This window comes from Acomys russatus, chromosome 16, assembly GCF_903995435.1.
Source record: "Acomys russatus chromosome 16, mAcoRus1.1, whole genome shotgun sequence".
NCBI lineage: Eukaryota > Metazoa > Chordata > Mammalia > Rodentia > Muridae > Acomys > Acomys russatus.
In genome coordinates, this window is record NC_067152.1 from 47158373 (window position 1) to 47174944 (window position 16572).

The 16572-nt window shown below is 48.1% G+C and overlaps 1 protein-coding gene across 1 annotated transcript in view; it reads left to right on the plus strand.

The window, feature by feature from the left end:
• The window catches only part of Tbcd (tubulin folding cofactor D), a 163441-nt gene that overhangs the window by 123412 nt on the left and 23457 nt on the right, over positions 1-16572 (plus strand). Inside the window, exons 21-27 of the mRNA XM_051159315.1 lie at positions 1607-1667; positions 3033-3055; positions 7347-7378; positions 11890-11952; positions 12719-12795; positions 14030-14111; positions 16225-16343. Coding sequence (XP_051015272.1) covers positions 1607-1667; positions 3033-3055; positions 7347-7378; positions 11890-11952; positions 12719-12795; positions 14030-14111; positions 16225-16343 — 457 coding nt within the window. The remainder of the gene's footprint in view (positions 1-1606; positions 1668-3032; positions 3056-7346; positions 7379-11889; positions 11953-12718; positions 12796-14029; positions 14112-16224; positions 16344-16572) is intronic.

Below are 16572 nucleotides of genomic sequence, written 5' to 3' on the forward strand. Positions count from 1 at the left end.
ATGGGTCACCCAATGTTGAGGACCTTGCTCTGTTTGGTTGTGGTAAAAGGCACACGGGCGCTGACACACCGTAGCAGTTGTTGGGTCTATATGTGGCCTCAGGGTGTTAGGCAGTGCATGGTTCTGCTCAACACAGGGGGATTTTATACCCCCAGGACATCGGGGCTGTGCATGGCTCTGCCTAGCACCTAGCAGACCAGATCTCCCAAGGAGCTGGAGTTAGTTATCACATAGCTCTGCCTAGGGCATAGCATGCCTCAGAGGAAAGCAGATGTTCCGTGTGCACTGTGGTTTGCATTACAGCCTGTACTCAGTGAGCTGAGCGTGCCATGTGAGTCAGGCATGGTAGGGCTTCCTGCTGAAGTCTTAAGTGCTGGCTTGACTGTAGCAACAGCCTTTCTGAGGCTAGTTAAAGGCCCCTGTGGAAACCCATGTACCCCTGTAGGAGATTTACCTCTTCCACGGTGCCAGCAGGAGCCAGATATTCAGTAAAGGTAGTTGGGTAATTCTGTCTTGATCACAAGGTTGTGTCTGTCTTCAGCAAATTGAGTGTAGGTCAGAGCATAAAGGTAGCAGCAAGATGCCCACCTGCTGTAACCAACACAGATTGTGTGCGTGCAGATGCACTTGTCCGTGTGTGTATGTATGTGTGTGTACATGGATGCACTTGTCCACCTGCGTATGTGTGTACATGGATGCATTTGTCCACGTATGTATGTGTGTGTACATGGATGCACTTGTCCATGTGTGTATGTGTGTGTACACGGATGCACTTGTCCACGTATGTATGTGTGTGTACATGGATGCATTTGTCCACGTATGTATGTGTGTGTACATGGATGCACTTGTCCACGTATGTATGTGTGTGTACATGGATGCACTTGTCCACATGTGTGTATGTGTGTGTACATGGATGCACTTGTCCACCTGCGTATGTGTGTACATGGATGCATTTGTCCACGTATGTATGTGTGTGTACATGGATGCACTTGTCCATGTGTGTATGTGTGGAGACCAGAGATTGGCAGTGGGTATCTTACCGTCCCCAGTTGTTCTCTGTCTTGTTATCTCTGTTATATTTTAAATTACGTTTAAGGGCTGGAGACATGGCTCAGTGGTAAAACACACTTGCCGAGGACCCAGGTTCAGCTCCCAGCACCCACATGGTGGCTCACAAACTTGTAACTGCCCTTCTAGGGACTCTGTTACCTTCTTATGGACTCCACGGGCATCAGCCATGCGTGCGGCACACACACAACACACGCATGCTGGCAAAAACACTCATACAAAGAATAAAAGTTGCACTCGCATGTACTTATTTGAGAGAGGGAGAAACACACACGTGTGCTGCATTTGCCATGTGCAGATGGGAGACTGAGGACAGCTGGATGGGAGTCATGCCTCCTTCTGCTTTGCGGGTCCAAGGATCAAACTCGGGCCATCAGTCTTGGCAGCAAGTGCCTTTCCCCATCAAGCCATCTCTCTAGCTCCCAACAGCTTTACTTAAGGCAGGCAGGGGACATTGTCAGGGATTGTGGGAGCATGGACACGAAGGTGATCTTTCTGAGTTTTGATCTCACTCGGTGTTGTGTCTCGCCTTCTACAGGCCTGTCACAGACTACCTGGATGAGAAGGCAGTGCAAAGCCTGAAGCAGATCCACCAGCAGGTTTGTGTGGCCACCTGGGCAGGGCACGTTGGCTGACAAGGACATGGTGGCCCTATGGCTTCTTTTCCACCAGCGTCACTCCTGTGACATGACGGCTCTATGTTTTTTGCTTTTTTTCTCCACCAGTGTTACTCTTGTGGGGTTTATCTGGAATTGGTAGTTGGGCTAGACTTGTTCTTTGGAGCCAGAACCCGTCTTGTTGGGTGGGCATCACGTTCTGTGGGTCTCAGGGCAGTAGTGGTGTCTCAGGGCAGGCCGTAACAGGAGTTCCCAGCTGAGGCATGGTGTGTGCCCTCCGTTTGGACCAGGCATCCTTCTGGAGGGTCAGGCACCCGTAAAACAAAGGTCTCTGGTGTCTGCCTTCACTCCTGTGGCTCTGATCTCCACTCTCTGGGAATTTAACAGTGAATTTTGCATATTTTGGGGAACGGGAAGAAAGTATGTGTATTTTTCTGAGATTTTGAGGTTTTTGAGCCTTCTATGACATAAAAGAGAAAAACTAATTTAATTCCTAAGGAATTAAAGGAATTAAATGGTTTTATTGTTTCTTGTTGTATGATTTTCTTCTTTTTATAATAACAAACTGTTTGTCTCAGATCATAATGACTATGGTGAGGCCATTTGGTTAGTTTTTACATTTCTTGCTTCTAAGTGGAGCCTGGCATTCTTGCCCATTGTCGGGAGTATTAAGGGCAGAATCCATGGGGAGTGGCGGAGAGAACGGAGCCCCTGCGTCCTCTGGGCCAGGATTGTCTGTTTCTGAGGAACATGGGTGGTGTGAGAATTAAAGATACGTGGGGAAACTGGGCATGGTGGCTACATGCCTTTAATCCCAGCACTTGGGTGGCAGAGGCAGGCAGATCTCTGTGAGTTTGAGGCCAACCTGGTCCACAAAGTGAATCCAGGACAGCCAAGTCTACACAGAGAAACCCTGTCTCTCCCACTGGGGGGGAAAAAGTGAAAAGTTTCGTGGAACTGTCAGTCATTGTGTGAATGTCCAGCAAGTGTCAGATGTATTCATAACAATGAACTAAATTATTTCTGAGTTTGGCTGATGACAGAAAACACCAGAGCCATTGGCAGAGTTGTTAGTTTTATGCCTGAGAGGCTATCAGTGGGCCAGGATGAGAGGAGCCACCCTCTTTCTTCATGTGTGTGCGCCTGTAGAGATAATACACCTGAAGAACTGACCAAGGCCAGGCACAATGAGGTAGCCTCTGTCCTCTGACCTTTCTGATTGACTTTCTGGCAACTAAAGGCTCCGCTCTGTCATCCCGCCATCATCCCTGTGTTGCTAATAGCCACTGTTATATACATAACAAATTATTTAACCTAAATAACTGGCTTTTGATTCTTTAATTTTAGCTTTGTGATCGTCATCTCTACAGGTAAGTGTGCAGAGTTAAAACAACTTAAGTGTTTAGTGGAAATGTGTGTTGTTCATTGAAGCACTTAAGGTGTGTGTGTGTGTGTGTGTGTGTGTAAAACAAATGCCATGTACACTAGTGGAGGTCAGGGGACAGCATGTAGGAGGTGGCTCTTTCCTTCCGTCTTGTGGGTTCCAGGGTTAGGTTGTCAGACTTGGTGGAAGGAACCTTCACGCGCTGTCCCTTGTACTTGTAAGTAGCTAACAGCTCACCATCATCTGTCCTCACTGCCGTGTTCACTCTGAAGACATGCAGTGTCACTCAGCCCAGGGTGAAGGCTGCAACTCCCCATAGCTCAGCGTGTCCTTGGCAGTTCTGTGGCTGAAGACACATGTGTCCTGCCCGACGTGGCCTCCCTGCTCTTGTTGGCTGTTGGGCCAGAGTCCTGAGTGCTCTGTCTGCAGCCTCCTTCTGTAGGTTCTGTGGTTTCGTTTTACTTTAGAGCAGGTCTTAACTATGTCCCACTTTGATCTTTTAATAAATATTTACTTTTATTTTATGTATATTCATGTTTTTCCTGACTATATGTCTGTAGACAACAAGCATGCGGTACCCAGGGAAACTGTTAGGTGTCTGGTTTCCTGCAAATAATTGTTTAGCAACTACCATGGGCATTTAGGAACTAACCCTGGATCCTCTGAGAACTAACCCTGGATCCTCTGAGAGCTAAACCTGCATCCTCTGGGAACTAATCCTGCATCCTCTGGAAACTAACCCTGCATCCTCTGAGAACTAACCCTGCATCCTCTGGGAACTAACCCTGGGTCCTCTAGGAACTAACCCTGCATCCTTAGGAAGAGCAGCCAGCATGCTTGACTGCTGGACCGTCTCTCCAGCCCCCGAGAATTATTTAAAAAAAAATTTTTTTTTAAGATAGAGTCTCTCTATGTTGCCCTGGCTGGCCTAGGACTCACTGTGTAGATCATATTGGCCTTGGACTTACAGAGATCCATCCACCTCCCAGGTGCTGGTAAAACATTTACCATCACGCTTGGTCCTGCTCCATTGGCAATTCTCCTGCTGCTGTTAGCCTATGCTGGGAGTCCATCATACCTGGTTTTTGTGTATTTGTTTTCTTTGTTTTTCTGTTCCAATGAGAGTTCTTAGGGTGTGATCTCAGCTCAGGGTACAGTATGGAATGAAACTGCCGAGCACATTAGCGTGTGTCTTGGTGCACGTGTGCATGTTTTCTTGGGTGTATCAGGAGTGGGTTTGCTGGGTCATGTGGCAGGTATGTACTTTTAAGATACTAATAGGTTTCTTCATAGACCACCCAGCCTAGCCTTTAGCCCTGTGCCCTAACCTGCCCCTCACCAGAGTACTTGTGGTGTTCCCTGGCGCTAGCTGGTTTTGTGTCCCCAGGGACCAAGTGATGCTGAGCACCCGTGCTGATTGAGTACTACCATCTTCCTGTGGAGTGGCTGTTTATTTATTCCTCCCCCACTGTTTGAAACAGGATCTTTCTACATAGCCTTGGCTATCCTGGAACTGCCGGTGTAGACCAGGCTGGCCTTGAACTTGAGATCTGCCGGCCTCCCAAGTGCTGGATTAAAGGCTTATTCCACCACATCCAGCCCTCATTCCGTTTCTTAAAAATCTCACTGTCTGCCTTGTTGAGCAGTGAGAGCTCTGCATATTCTGACCTGAGCTCTGTTAGACACGGGGTTTCCCGCTCTGTTAGACACGGGTTTCCCGTTCTGTTAGACACGGGGTTTCCCTGTTTTCCTCCCACTGTTTCATCTCTTGCTGTGTTGTTTCTTTTTGTGGTGTGGGACTGAGCATGTACTGTCCTGTACTCTTGAAGTGGGAAGCCTCACTTCCTGTGCTCCTCACTGACTGCTTTCTAGATGTGAGGGGCGGGCAGTGACAGTGGGTGCACGCAGGGACGGTGGGTGCACGCAGGGACGGTGGGTGCACGCAGGGACGGTGGGTGCACGCAGGGACGGTGGTGCATGCAGTGAGCTGTGCAGTGCCTCGGAGCTTTTGCGGGGCTAATAGTATACCATGTCTGGGCTTCTGGGACTGTCAGAACTGTCTGTCACATAGGTCTCACCATCTTAATAGCTTATTTCTCTGAGGACTTTGAAACATTTTTCTTGCTTGCTTTTGCCACAAAGATCCTGCTCCTGAACCCTGCCCAGGTTTGAGTAAAAATTCCTTGATCTTTTTTTTTTTTTTTTTTCCGCCCAGCGGTAGGATGAAATGACTTCCGAAAAACTTACTAAAACAATTTAATTGGGAGAACTGGAAAGGTGGCTCAGCACTTAAGAGTGCTGGCTGGCCCAGTTTTGATTCCCAGCACCCATATGGCAGCTCACAACCATCTGTAACTCCATTTTGGGGATTTAATGCCCTTTTCTGGCCTCCTTGGGCAGCACAAATGTAAATGGCTCACAGGCAACACCATTCATATACAAATAGTTTTCTAGTCTACTTAACCCTCACCATGTTTGCCTAAAGCTACAGAACAGACTGTTTAAATAGTACAGAGATTTGGAAGAACAGTGTGACTTTATTTGGGGAGCTTGTGAGCCACAAGGTGCCAGAGAAGTGGCATCTCAGTCCCCGAATCGAGGCACAGGCACTGTTAGTGGATGGTGAGGACATGTGTTGCTGCTGGTGTCCATGTTTCTGGCATAGAGCATTCCTGAGTGACACTGGGTGGCAGCGAGAAGCTCAGGGAAGACTCCAGCCCTGTGGCTGTGTCTTCAGATGAGTGCTCACCCTCGAGGCCTTTAGTTCGTTGCCGTTTTCATCCCAGTGTGAGAAAGCAGATGTGGGGGATTGCTGTCCTGCCTTTTATCTGATAGACTAGGTAAACTTTTGAATAAATAATTTACACATGATAAAGCTCATCAACATGGTGTTCTGTCACCTTGATGCCATCCTTGGTCTCTGCAGCCCATGCCTCCCCAGAGTGCTTTCTGCTGCTCTAGGTTAAAGTCCTTCTGCTCTTTTTAATCTTCTGTTAATTATGTTTAGCACATTTTTCCTTTTACATATGCAAATTTTTAATGCTGTCTTCGTTCTCTCTGTGTCTCTCACCCCACTCCCCTCCTCCTCCTGTTCTGCGTGTACTTCCATCCCTCAGACAGTGAGAGCAACATAGCACCTGCACAGTGGCCTCCTGTGTGGATCCACTAGCTCCAGTGTTCCTGGGTTGTTGGCTCTTTTAGTTGTCATATTTTCGTGGCAGTTCTCCATTAAATTCCCATTTTCTGAAATTCACATTTCTGGATTTGGTGTGTGTGCGTGCGTGCGTGCGTGCGTGCGTGCATGTATGTATGTATGAATGCGCGCGCACACACACACACACACACACACACACACACGCACACACACATATATTTATGATTTTGTTTAAAGAAGACAGTATCAAGGCCCAGGGTTGTGCAAAGCAGTGCTAGCTTTCTCCTGCCACACAGCCACTATGAGGACAGTGCCATGGCCTTTCTTTCCCGGATGATGGAGACTGTTCCCGGCTTGAGTGGATCAGAGCAGTGTCCTGCCTTCTTTCTTTCCCCCTTCCTGGCACATGCAGCTCCGTGTCAGCCACAGGTCCTCAGCTGTTCTTTCTGCCTATGCTGGAGGCTCTCTGGCCTTTATGGCCTCACCTGCTAACCATCCCTCTCTTTCAAGCCTGTGCTGACAGGATGGCCAGGGGTTCTACTCGGGCTTCGCCCATGAGAATTCCTGTGGCAGTGTCCTGAGGTACTAGAAACTTATGTGCTATGCTGGCTTCCAGAGCCTGCTGGTATCACACACTTTTTTCTGGCCTCCTAATTGTTGAGGGCACCAAAGCCTCGCATAGCTGTGCTGTTGTCTCACGTGAGCACTTCCCAGCTATGGTTGGGTAGCTTCTGGCAGTAGGTGGGTGGTGAGGAGCATTATTGTACCACGTGATGGCCATCGTGGCATCCTCCTGAAGTATGGTTAAGCAGCATTTGGGATTCGTTCTGTGTGAAATGTCAGCAGTGACCAAGGGTCCTGTGACAGCTCAAAGGACAGGAGTCTATCAGAGGATGATTGTGTCATGGTGTTTTAGTTGTCTTTTCAAAAAATGTAGCTCATACTTTCGGGGACTAAATCTCCTAATTAAAACTCAAAAGTTTTAGTGCCTGAAGTTGTGTCTGTGGCTTGGTGGCTGAAGTTGTGTCTGTGGCTTGGTGGCTGAAGTAATGTCCATGGCTTGGTGGCACGGTTCATGTTTTATGTGTAAAGATTTTAAGTGTCTGTTTCCTTTGATTTTCAGGGGTCTGGGAGGAGAGCTTATGAGACAAGCAGGTAGGTCTGGGGCCAGAAGCTGCTGCCCTTCATTCTGGTATGAGGGAAGTGTACCCTGCGGTCAGGCCAGGCCTCCCAGCAACAGATGGTAGCTGAGCGTGATAGAAACCTTAGGCTCTTGCTGCCTTATCTGGAGGATGTCCCCAGCTATCCTGGCCAGGACTGGCCACATTGGCAGCTGATACCCTGGTGTGGGTGGGTAACAGGTTTTGTGTTCTGGTTTGGCCCACAAGGAGACCAGTCAGCGCTGTCAGAGTCACCCTTGAACTGCTCTGCCAGTCTGGGCAGCAGTTCTGTGTGGGCTCTGATTACACTTGGGGGTGGTGGGGAGATGTCCTCTTACTGCACACCATAGCCTGGCACGGTCGTGTAGGGGCTGTGTCTTAGGGTCTGCATTCAGAGGGTATAGGTAGTCAACCTGTGGAGGTGAAATTTCTTACAGGCATTCTCCATGTGGTGGGTGGGGGTGAGACAGAGCTTCATGCACATGTGGCCTTAGAGAACCTCCGCATGGGCTCCAGTCACAAGCTAGAGAGCTAAGGCTCCTAGGGTCGGTTTGAAAAGCGGTCTCTTCTCCAGTGCTTGTCAGCTTTGCCATCAACAGCTGGCTGGCAGTTGGCATTTCAGAGCAGAACAGAGGTGACAGCACCTGTGTAGAGGCACAGGGATCCTGACAGGTTGCTCAGTGTGTGTCCCAGGCTGCCTGTACAAAGGAGTGGCCAATGCCAAGGAAAAACAGAGTTGAGCCCACACAGTCTACATAATCCATACAGGAAGGTAAGATCTGTTGAGCTCGATGTGGCACACCATGGAACTCCCTCAAACAGAAGCTTCTTGAGGAAGACAGAGAATACATGGTATAAAGCAGAGAGTCTGAGGACAGTGGCATCTTCTCCTATTGAAGCCAGACAAGGCAGCCCAGCTAGGGGACAGGGATCCAAAGGCAGGCAACAGAGTCAGAGGCAGCCCCTGCCCCTGCTGTTTGGGGGTCCCAGATGAAGACCAAGCTGCACATCTGTTACACGTGCGCAGAGGGCCTGGGTCTGTCCCATGCATGCTTTCTGGTTGAGAGCTGCTATGAATATAGTTGGCAAGTGTCCTTGTGGTGTGGTGGAGCATCTTTTGGGTATATATAATGTGTGGGTTTCAATGTGTGATTTAAGCATTAGTAATATTTCTTTTACAAATGTGGGTGCCCTTGCGTTTGGGGCATAGAAATTCAGAATTAAGACATCATCTTGGTGGACTTTTTCCTTTGATGAGTATGAAGTGTCCTTCTCCATCCCCTGAGTTGATTAGTTTTGATTGAAAAACTATTTTATTAGATATTAGAATGGCTGTTCCAGCTTGTTTCTTATGTCCGTTTGCTTGGAAAACCTTTTCCCAGCCCTGAGCTCTGAGGGAATGTCTATCTTTGTTGCTGAGGTGTGTTCCTTGTGAGCTGCAGAATGATGGGTCCTGTTTTTGCATCCGTCCTGTTAGCCTGTGTCGTTTTACTGGGGAGTTGAGACTATCGATGCTGAGAGATATTAATGACCAATGGTTGTTAATTCCTGGTAGTTTAATGTTGGTGTGTGTGTGCATGCATGTGCCCTTTCTTTTGGTTTTGCTGGTGTGCAATTACTTGTTTCCTGTGTTTTCTTGGTTGTAGTTAACTTCTTTGGGTTGGAGTCTTTCTTCTAGTATCTTCTCTAGTTCTGGATTTGTGGATAGATATTGTTTAAATTTGGTTTTGTCATGGAATATCTTGTTTTCTCCATCAATGGTGAATGAAAGTTTTATTGGGTACAGTAGTCTGGGCTGGCATCTGTGGATTCTCATAGTTTGCAAGACATTTGTCCGGGCCTTTCTGGCTTTTAGAGTCTCTGTTGAGAAGTCTGATGTGGTTCTGCTAGGTCTGCCTTTATATATTATTTGACCTTTTTCCCTTGCAGCTTTTAAGGTTTTCTCTTTGTTCTGTACATTTAGTGTTTTGATTATTATGTGGCTGGAGAATTTTCTTTTCTGGTCCAATCTATTTGGTGTATTGTAAGCTTCTTGTATGTTTATAGGTATCTCTTTCTTTAGGTTGGGGAAGTTTTCTTCTATAATTTTGTTGAAAAATACTTTCTGGGCCTTGGAGCTGGGAATCCTCTCCTTCTATTCTTACTATTCTCAGGTTTGGTCTTTTTAAAATGTCCCAGATTTCCTGGATGTTTTGTGTCAGGAACTTTTTAGATTTAACATTGTCTTTGACTGATAAATTGATTTCTTAATCAAATCTTCTCTGCCTGAGATTCTTGTCCTCTGTTGGTGATGCTTGTGTCTGCAGTTCTTGTCCTCATCACTAGGTTCCCATCTCCAGGGCTCCCTCAGGTTGTGTTTTCTTTACTGCTCCTATTTCCGTTTTCAGGTCTTGACCAGTTTTATTCATCCCCTTCACCTGTTTGATTGTGTTTTTCTATATTTCTTTAAGAGATTTATTCATGTCCTATTTAAAGGCCTCTGACATCCTCAAATGGTTGGATTTAAGGTCATCTTTTTTTTTTTTATGATATGGAAATGTTTATTTGTAGAAGCATGAGGGAGCTGGAAAGCAGGTGGGACACCCAAGGGAGGGGCAGAGAATGAGAGAGACAGAGGAAGAGAAGTAGAGACAGCAAGAGAGGAGAGCGGGGTGAGAGAGAGGTAAGCTAAGATCATCTTCTTGTGCCTCGGCTGTGTGAGGAGACCAGGGCGTGCTGTAGTGGGACAGCTGGGCTCTGCTGGGGCCGCACTGCCCTGGGCATGCAGTAGTGGGCCAGCTGGGCTCTGGTGGGGCCGCACTGCCCTGCCTTGTTAATCATGTTCCTATGCTGGCCTCCTGCCATCTGGGTTTGTGGTGGTCACAGGCTCAGGCACTGAGTTCGGAGCTTCTCTTTGTTGGATGGATAGTTTCCTGGATGTTTCTCCTACTGGGCTTCTGCTTCCTCTCGGTCTTAGGACCTGAGTGGCCTGGGGTTCTGGTGACCAGCAAGTCTTCCGGTCCAGTAGGGTGTCTTCACTGGGATTTCTGTGGCCTCCATGGGCTCTGGGCTTTTGTGTCCTAAAGTTGCCCCTGGGGTCCCTGGTACCTGTGTGGCCTCCAGGACAGCAGGCAGGGTTGTACGGCAGGCAGTGAGCACAGGGTGTGGGTTGCAGTTTACAGCTGTTGGCTGTGCTTTCAGGGGAGTCGCAGGCAGGGGTTTGGGACGCGGGTCTGACATGGTGTCTCTGACGTCAGGTGGGAAATGGGGCCTTCAGTTGATACTTTATCTGCTCCCTGGCACCTTCAGATTTCTGAAGCAGGTTTCATACCATGTCACAGCAGGACTTCAGAGTGTTTCTAACTGCTAGGTGGCTGGGTTTTGTAGCTTTTGCATTAAAATAAGACAGAAATGAAAGGAAACACTGTCTCTATGTGGAAAATATAAAAAATTCACGGACAAAATTTAGCCACACAGTATAAATAATACATATCGATATATGTATTTCCTATGTACTAGAAAGGCCCTTAGAAATGGTCAATTAAAATAAGTAGTTTGTGGAAGGATTCGGGGCAGGCCAGGTTCCCTGTGAACTGCTGGCTGGGAGACACTGATTCATGTGTGGATCCAGGAGTTCGTTTTTCAGGTTTTCCTCATCCGGTGTAAAGATGTGAGGCAAGGGTTTTCTTTGCTAGAACATGAAGTGTGTTAGTGACAGGCACAGGCCAGGGTGTCCCATTGAGTAAAGGTGTGGTGGTTTCTTTATCTTGGCATTTGTGGAGTGGGTTTAACTTGGAAGTGTACCCAGTTTCTACTCTGCACCCTAAAATTTACTGAGTGGGTAGGCAGTCTTATTTCTGAGGTGTGTGTACAGCCACCTGGTAGTGTGAGGGGCTGGTTACATAGCTTATGCAGTTAGGGCGTATAGAGGGTGTGAGGGGCTGGTTACAGAGCATATGCAGTTAGGGCGTATAGAGGGTGTGAGGGGCTGGTTACAGAGCATATGCAGTTAGGGCGTATAGAGGGTGTGAGGGGCTGGTTACAGAGCATATACAGTTAGGATGTATAGAGAAGTGGATGCTGTGCTGCCTTTTATTTGCTCATGGAGAGAAGACCAGGGAATGGCGCTGCACACTCAGCTGGGTCTCTTCTCCTCTGGGAAGCTTCTCTAGAAACTCTCATAGACTAAGTCCAATGCAGTCTCGGTTATCCCAGTGCCAAGCTAGGCTAAGGTGCTCTGCCACCGAGCCATCCCTCAGTCTTAAAACGTGTTCCTAACCTTTTTTGGCTCTCGGGGTCACACACGCTGTTAAGGGGCTCCTCAAGTTTGTGTCCAGCACAGGTCTGCAGCGTCTTCTTTCTGGTTTCCATCTGGGCCTGGACGTGCTTTTGGCCTAGCCAGCCTGAGAGGCAGGTGGGAAAGTTCTGTACTGCCTGTGCACTGGCTGAGATACAGTGAAGTCAGCTAAAAGACACTTTTGGAAAATAATGTGTGATTTTTTTTTTTTTTCTTTTCTTTTTCCATAGTGTGTGTCTTAATAGAGAACTTGTCACGTTCCAGAATGCCCTTTAAAGGTGACACCGTCATTGGTAGGTGCTTCCCTGACAACACAAATAACATCTTACACCGTTACTCAAATTACAGAACAGGGGATGAACCTGCTGGGGTGGGTGGGTTAGGGTTGTAGAGAAAGAGTCACAGCGTTCACGTAGCGTGTCTTGGAATTGCTGCAAATCCTGCTACCCTCTTCCAGAAGGAAGGACGGAGTCGGCACTCTCAGCTGTGCTCTGCCTGTCACCATTGTACCCAATCCCCTCCCAGAAAAATGGAAGTGTAGGTGACCAGGTACTTATTATTGCCTAAGTGGTCCTTACTGCTGTACAGAGGGCTGTCCTCCCCAGACCTGTCCTACCCTAGTCTGAAGTTACTCATTTTATTTAGCTGAACAGGAGGAGAATATCTCCAACTCACTTATTGGATGTAGTTGAGTTGAAGTTGGGTTTAAATTGTGAGGGACCAGGAGAGATTGTCTGAGGGAGAGAGATAGGAAAAGATCAGTGAAGCTTGCAACTATAAACAAAGCAAAAGTTCCCAAACACGGTGTTCAGTCTTGGGTGTACGGGGAATAGCATTTTCTGCACAGTGGTAGTGGCGGCAGGGAACTGGCTGTTAGCAGCCTGAGGTGGGCTTCCTCCTGGGGCTGGGGCCCTTGGACCCTTGTGTAGTCTGAAGAATGTTCGCTCAAGAGTTTCTCCAGGATGCTAGAGGTCACCTCTGCCCTAAGACTACAGGAGATGTTTGTCCTTGAACGTCAGCTGAGTGTTCTGAGGTGGGTGGTCTTTGCTGTTTCGGCAGATGGCTGGCAGTGGCTGATAAACGACACTCTCAGGAGTCTTCACCTTGTGTCAAGCAGAACTAGACAACAGATGAAGGTATGCTAAGCTAGATCTCTTTCCCCTGTGCGCAGTGACACTGACGCTTTCTGCAGTGTCTCTCCGCAGCCCTTAAATGCACTAACCGACAGTGCAGAACACCATCATTGGGCCCGATGGTTTACACAGGCAGCCTAGAATGACCAATGGTAACCAGAAACTTCACTCTTTACTACACTTTCTGTCTTTACCAAAGTCCTTCTCTCTGTTTTGATGGTAATGGTTTGCTTGGGCACGCCTGTAGGGTAGATTTGGAAACTATTCATGTGAAGACGAGAAAAACACAAACGGGACTGTGCTTGAACAACCAGATGTTAGGGCTGATGTTCATGTTTTGGGATCAGATGGCCTTGGAAAAGCAGAAATGCGACATATGACACATTTTTTTAGTCAGTAAACTGTAATTATTGATGTTTTGGAATGGCAGTGGTGTGCCAGAGGAGTGGAAACACACTCATGCTTACGTGGGCCCTGCCAACTTGTGTGTCCGTCTTCCTGGGGGGAACTTGGAGACCTCATGGTTGACGTCTCAGAATTTTCTTTTAAAACACGCTCCGTCATCACTTCCCAGCAGCCATGGTGCTGATAGTGTCTGCTGCTCAGTTGTATATGCAGCCTCTGTGCTGAGGGGCCTAACCCTGCCCCTCAGGTCCTTCCTCCTTGGTTTTGGGAAGGGGTTGAATGGTAGGCTTGGATTGAGTTGGAGTCATCTACTGCAGGTGTGGGGGTAGGGAGCCAAGGGGTTGTGACACCACCCCCCATCTGTGTGACACGGCGTCATCTTTCCTCCATCGAGGTTACTGAGCTGAGGTTGGTTCCTAACCCTGCTGTTTGGGACGCCTCTGGGCCTCCCATTCCCTACACCAGGTTCCACCAGCGCTGCCTCCGGCCCTTGCCCACATAAGCAGCTCACTCTATTCCCACATTGCTTCTGCTGGGAAGGGACACACTCTTCTGTCTTATCAGCTGTGCTGTATCAGAATACATAGAAAAGTGTACTGTATGGAAGAAGTAAAGAGTTCTTACTTTAGGTTTACTAGTCAAGGAATTTAACCTAATTGACATATTTGACAACTGCTGATGAAGGTTTTATAAGAGAAAGCCAGAGTGTGGCAATGACATACTTTGCTTTTTTTTTTTTTTTTTTTTTAAACATAATCACTGTGCCCTACTGCAGTGACCCACGCGTCTGTGGCTCAGATGTATTTTTCACTCATGTCCTCTTTTGTTCTAGGAGGTGGCTGTCTCTGCCCTGGCCGCCCTCTGCTGTGAATACTACACGAAGGAGCCTGGGGAGGCAGGCTTTCCCGTCGGGAGTGAGTGCGCTGTATGCTGGGCTAAGGCAGGGAGGCACAGTATAGACCGGGCCTGGGTGAGGCCAGGAGGCTGGGGCTGCGCTGGCCAGTGGAAGCAACCCTGTCTGGTCACCTTTCTGGAGTTAATCTCTCAGGACCCAACTCATGCCAGGCAACTGGGCTACAGAAAGAGGGGGGCTTGGTTACACAGGAGCCTTCCCAAAGCTCCTCCTGAGCTACGTGGGTTCAAGACGCGTCCTTAGATCCATCCAGACAGCACAGCTGCCTAAGGAAGCATCTTTTTGTTGTTTTTGTTTTTCGAGACAGGGTTTCTCTTGTAGTCCTGGACTCACTTTGTAGACCAGGCTGGCCTGGAACTCACAGCGATCCCCTGCCTCTGCCTCCTGAGTGCTGGGGGCACAGGTGTGCGCTACAGCGCCCTGCCCTAAGCAAACATCTTAATCTGAGTGGGGAGCTTCACTGGGACTTTGCATAAAGATCACTTGTCCAGTAGTCTACATCTACTTTTGTTTCTTTACAGAAATATAAATACAGTGGAATTTGATCTTCTGGTAGATTCTCTGTGTGTGGTAAATCCATCTATATGTCCATGTTTGTGCAGAGCCAGAGGTTCATGTGGGGTGTTCTCTCCAGTTCCTTTTTTTTTTTTTTTTTTTTTTTTTGAGTTAAGCTCTCTGACTGAACCTGAGGCCCACAAGTTATGTTAGCCAATGAGCCCCCAAGCCCCTGTGTCTCCCTCTGCAGGCAGGCACTGTAGGCGTATGCTGCCGTGTGCTGCCATGTGCTGCCGTGCCTGGCTTCTTCACATGGCCATTGGGGACTTAACCTTCATGCTTCAACAGCAAGCTCTGTCACCAGGCGTGGTGGCGCACACTTGTAATCCCAGCACTGGGAGGCAGAGGCAGGCAGATCGCTGTGAGTTCCAGGCCAGCCTGCTCTACAAAGTGAGTCCAGGACAGCGAGGGCTACACAGAGAAACCCTGTCTTGAAAAAAACAAAAACAAACAAACAAAGTCTTTGTTTTTATTTTACACATATGGGTGTTTTGCCTGCGTGTATGTCTATGTATTGCTTTGTGTTAGGAGGGCTGTGAGTCAATGACAGACTTTAAACTAGTCAGTATTCCTTGACCACAGGTAGTTCTATGCAGAGATAGTAACACTATATGTAGTCTGTCCCTCAAAGGTAGTGCAACACTGTCAGTTTATTTTTCATGTCACGTCTGTCTGGAAATAAATGGTGTCCCTAAATAACCATTGGCATGTTGACGCATAGGTAGACTAGGAAGCTGCTTTCCCCCCACATAGCTACCGAAGGGAATTTGCCCTGGAACGTGTGAATTGAAGGTATAACACTTTTCTGCCCCCAAGCCTGAAGATGGATAGAGTCTATTTCCAGGATTTCAGTGACTGATCCTAGCAGCCCGTGAGGATGGCATCGGGCCCCTCTACAGCTCAGCAGCATTGAAAGAGAACAGAGCTGCATACTCACCCTGCCCGGAGCCCCTAGCGTCTTGGTTTCTGTTTCTCTTTTGAGATCTGCTGCACCCGTGGCCCCGTGTGCTTGAGCAGCATTGCCACTGTGCTCTGCCCACTTCCTGCCCCAGGATTGCTCAGTCAGTGTCCCAGAGCTTTGCTGTCAGCTCTGAACTGCCTTCTCTCCTTTCTTAGTGTTTACTATAAACATTTATGCTCTTAGTAAAAGTGAGAGTTCTGAATGTGTCTGTTATTCTTACAATTGTCTCAAATTTATTTCTTTAATAGTGAAGCCATGTAGTTAAAATTTCTTATGAAAGCCAGGTACTGCAGGTCTGTCGTCCCCGCTGAGCTACCAAGGCTTTCAGTCCATGGGGGGGGGTGGGGGCACAGCATTGTAAGTCCAAGATCAGCTTGGCTGAAATAGAGAGACTGTGTCCCAAGCAAACAAGCATAAGCACAAAGGAAAAATGTTAAGGAACCCTTAAAGCCATCTTAAGAAATGTTCTTGCATCTTATATATTACTTGGAAGTTTTGTCTGCATCAGAGCATCGCCTTGGCTTACCCGATGCATCCAGCTTGCATTTCTAAGGGTACCACTAGACAGGGGCCACTCCTAATATCTCTTTCTTTTCAGAGGAGCTGATTCCACAGTACCTTGCTGAGCTCCAGAGCCCAGAGGAGATGACCCGTTGTGGCTTCTCCTCAGCCTTGGGTGCCCTCCCAGGCTTCCTTCTCAGGGGTCATCTGCAGCAGGTGAGGGGTACCAACCGCATGCAGGGGCACAGATGTAAAGGGCTGGTAGCTGGTCTGCACACCTCTGGCTGGGAAGGAATTCCAGGCAGGAGCATGTGTGGCCATGTAAGGGAGTGGCTGCTGGACCTAGACGCCAGTATGTGGGCTAACCTGCTCTTGCAAGACATACTTAGCTGTGCTGTTTGCAGGGTGGGAAAGCAGTGTCTGAGGAAAGGATAGCGGCCTGGAT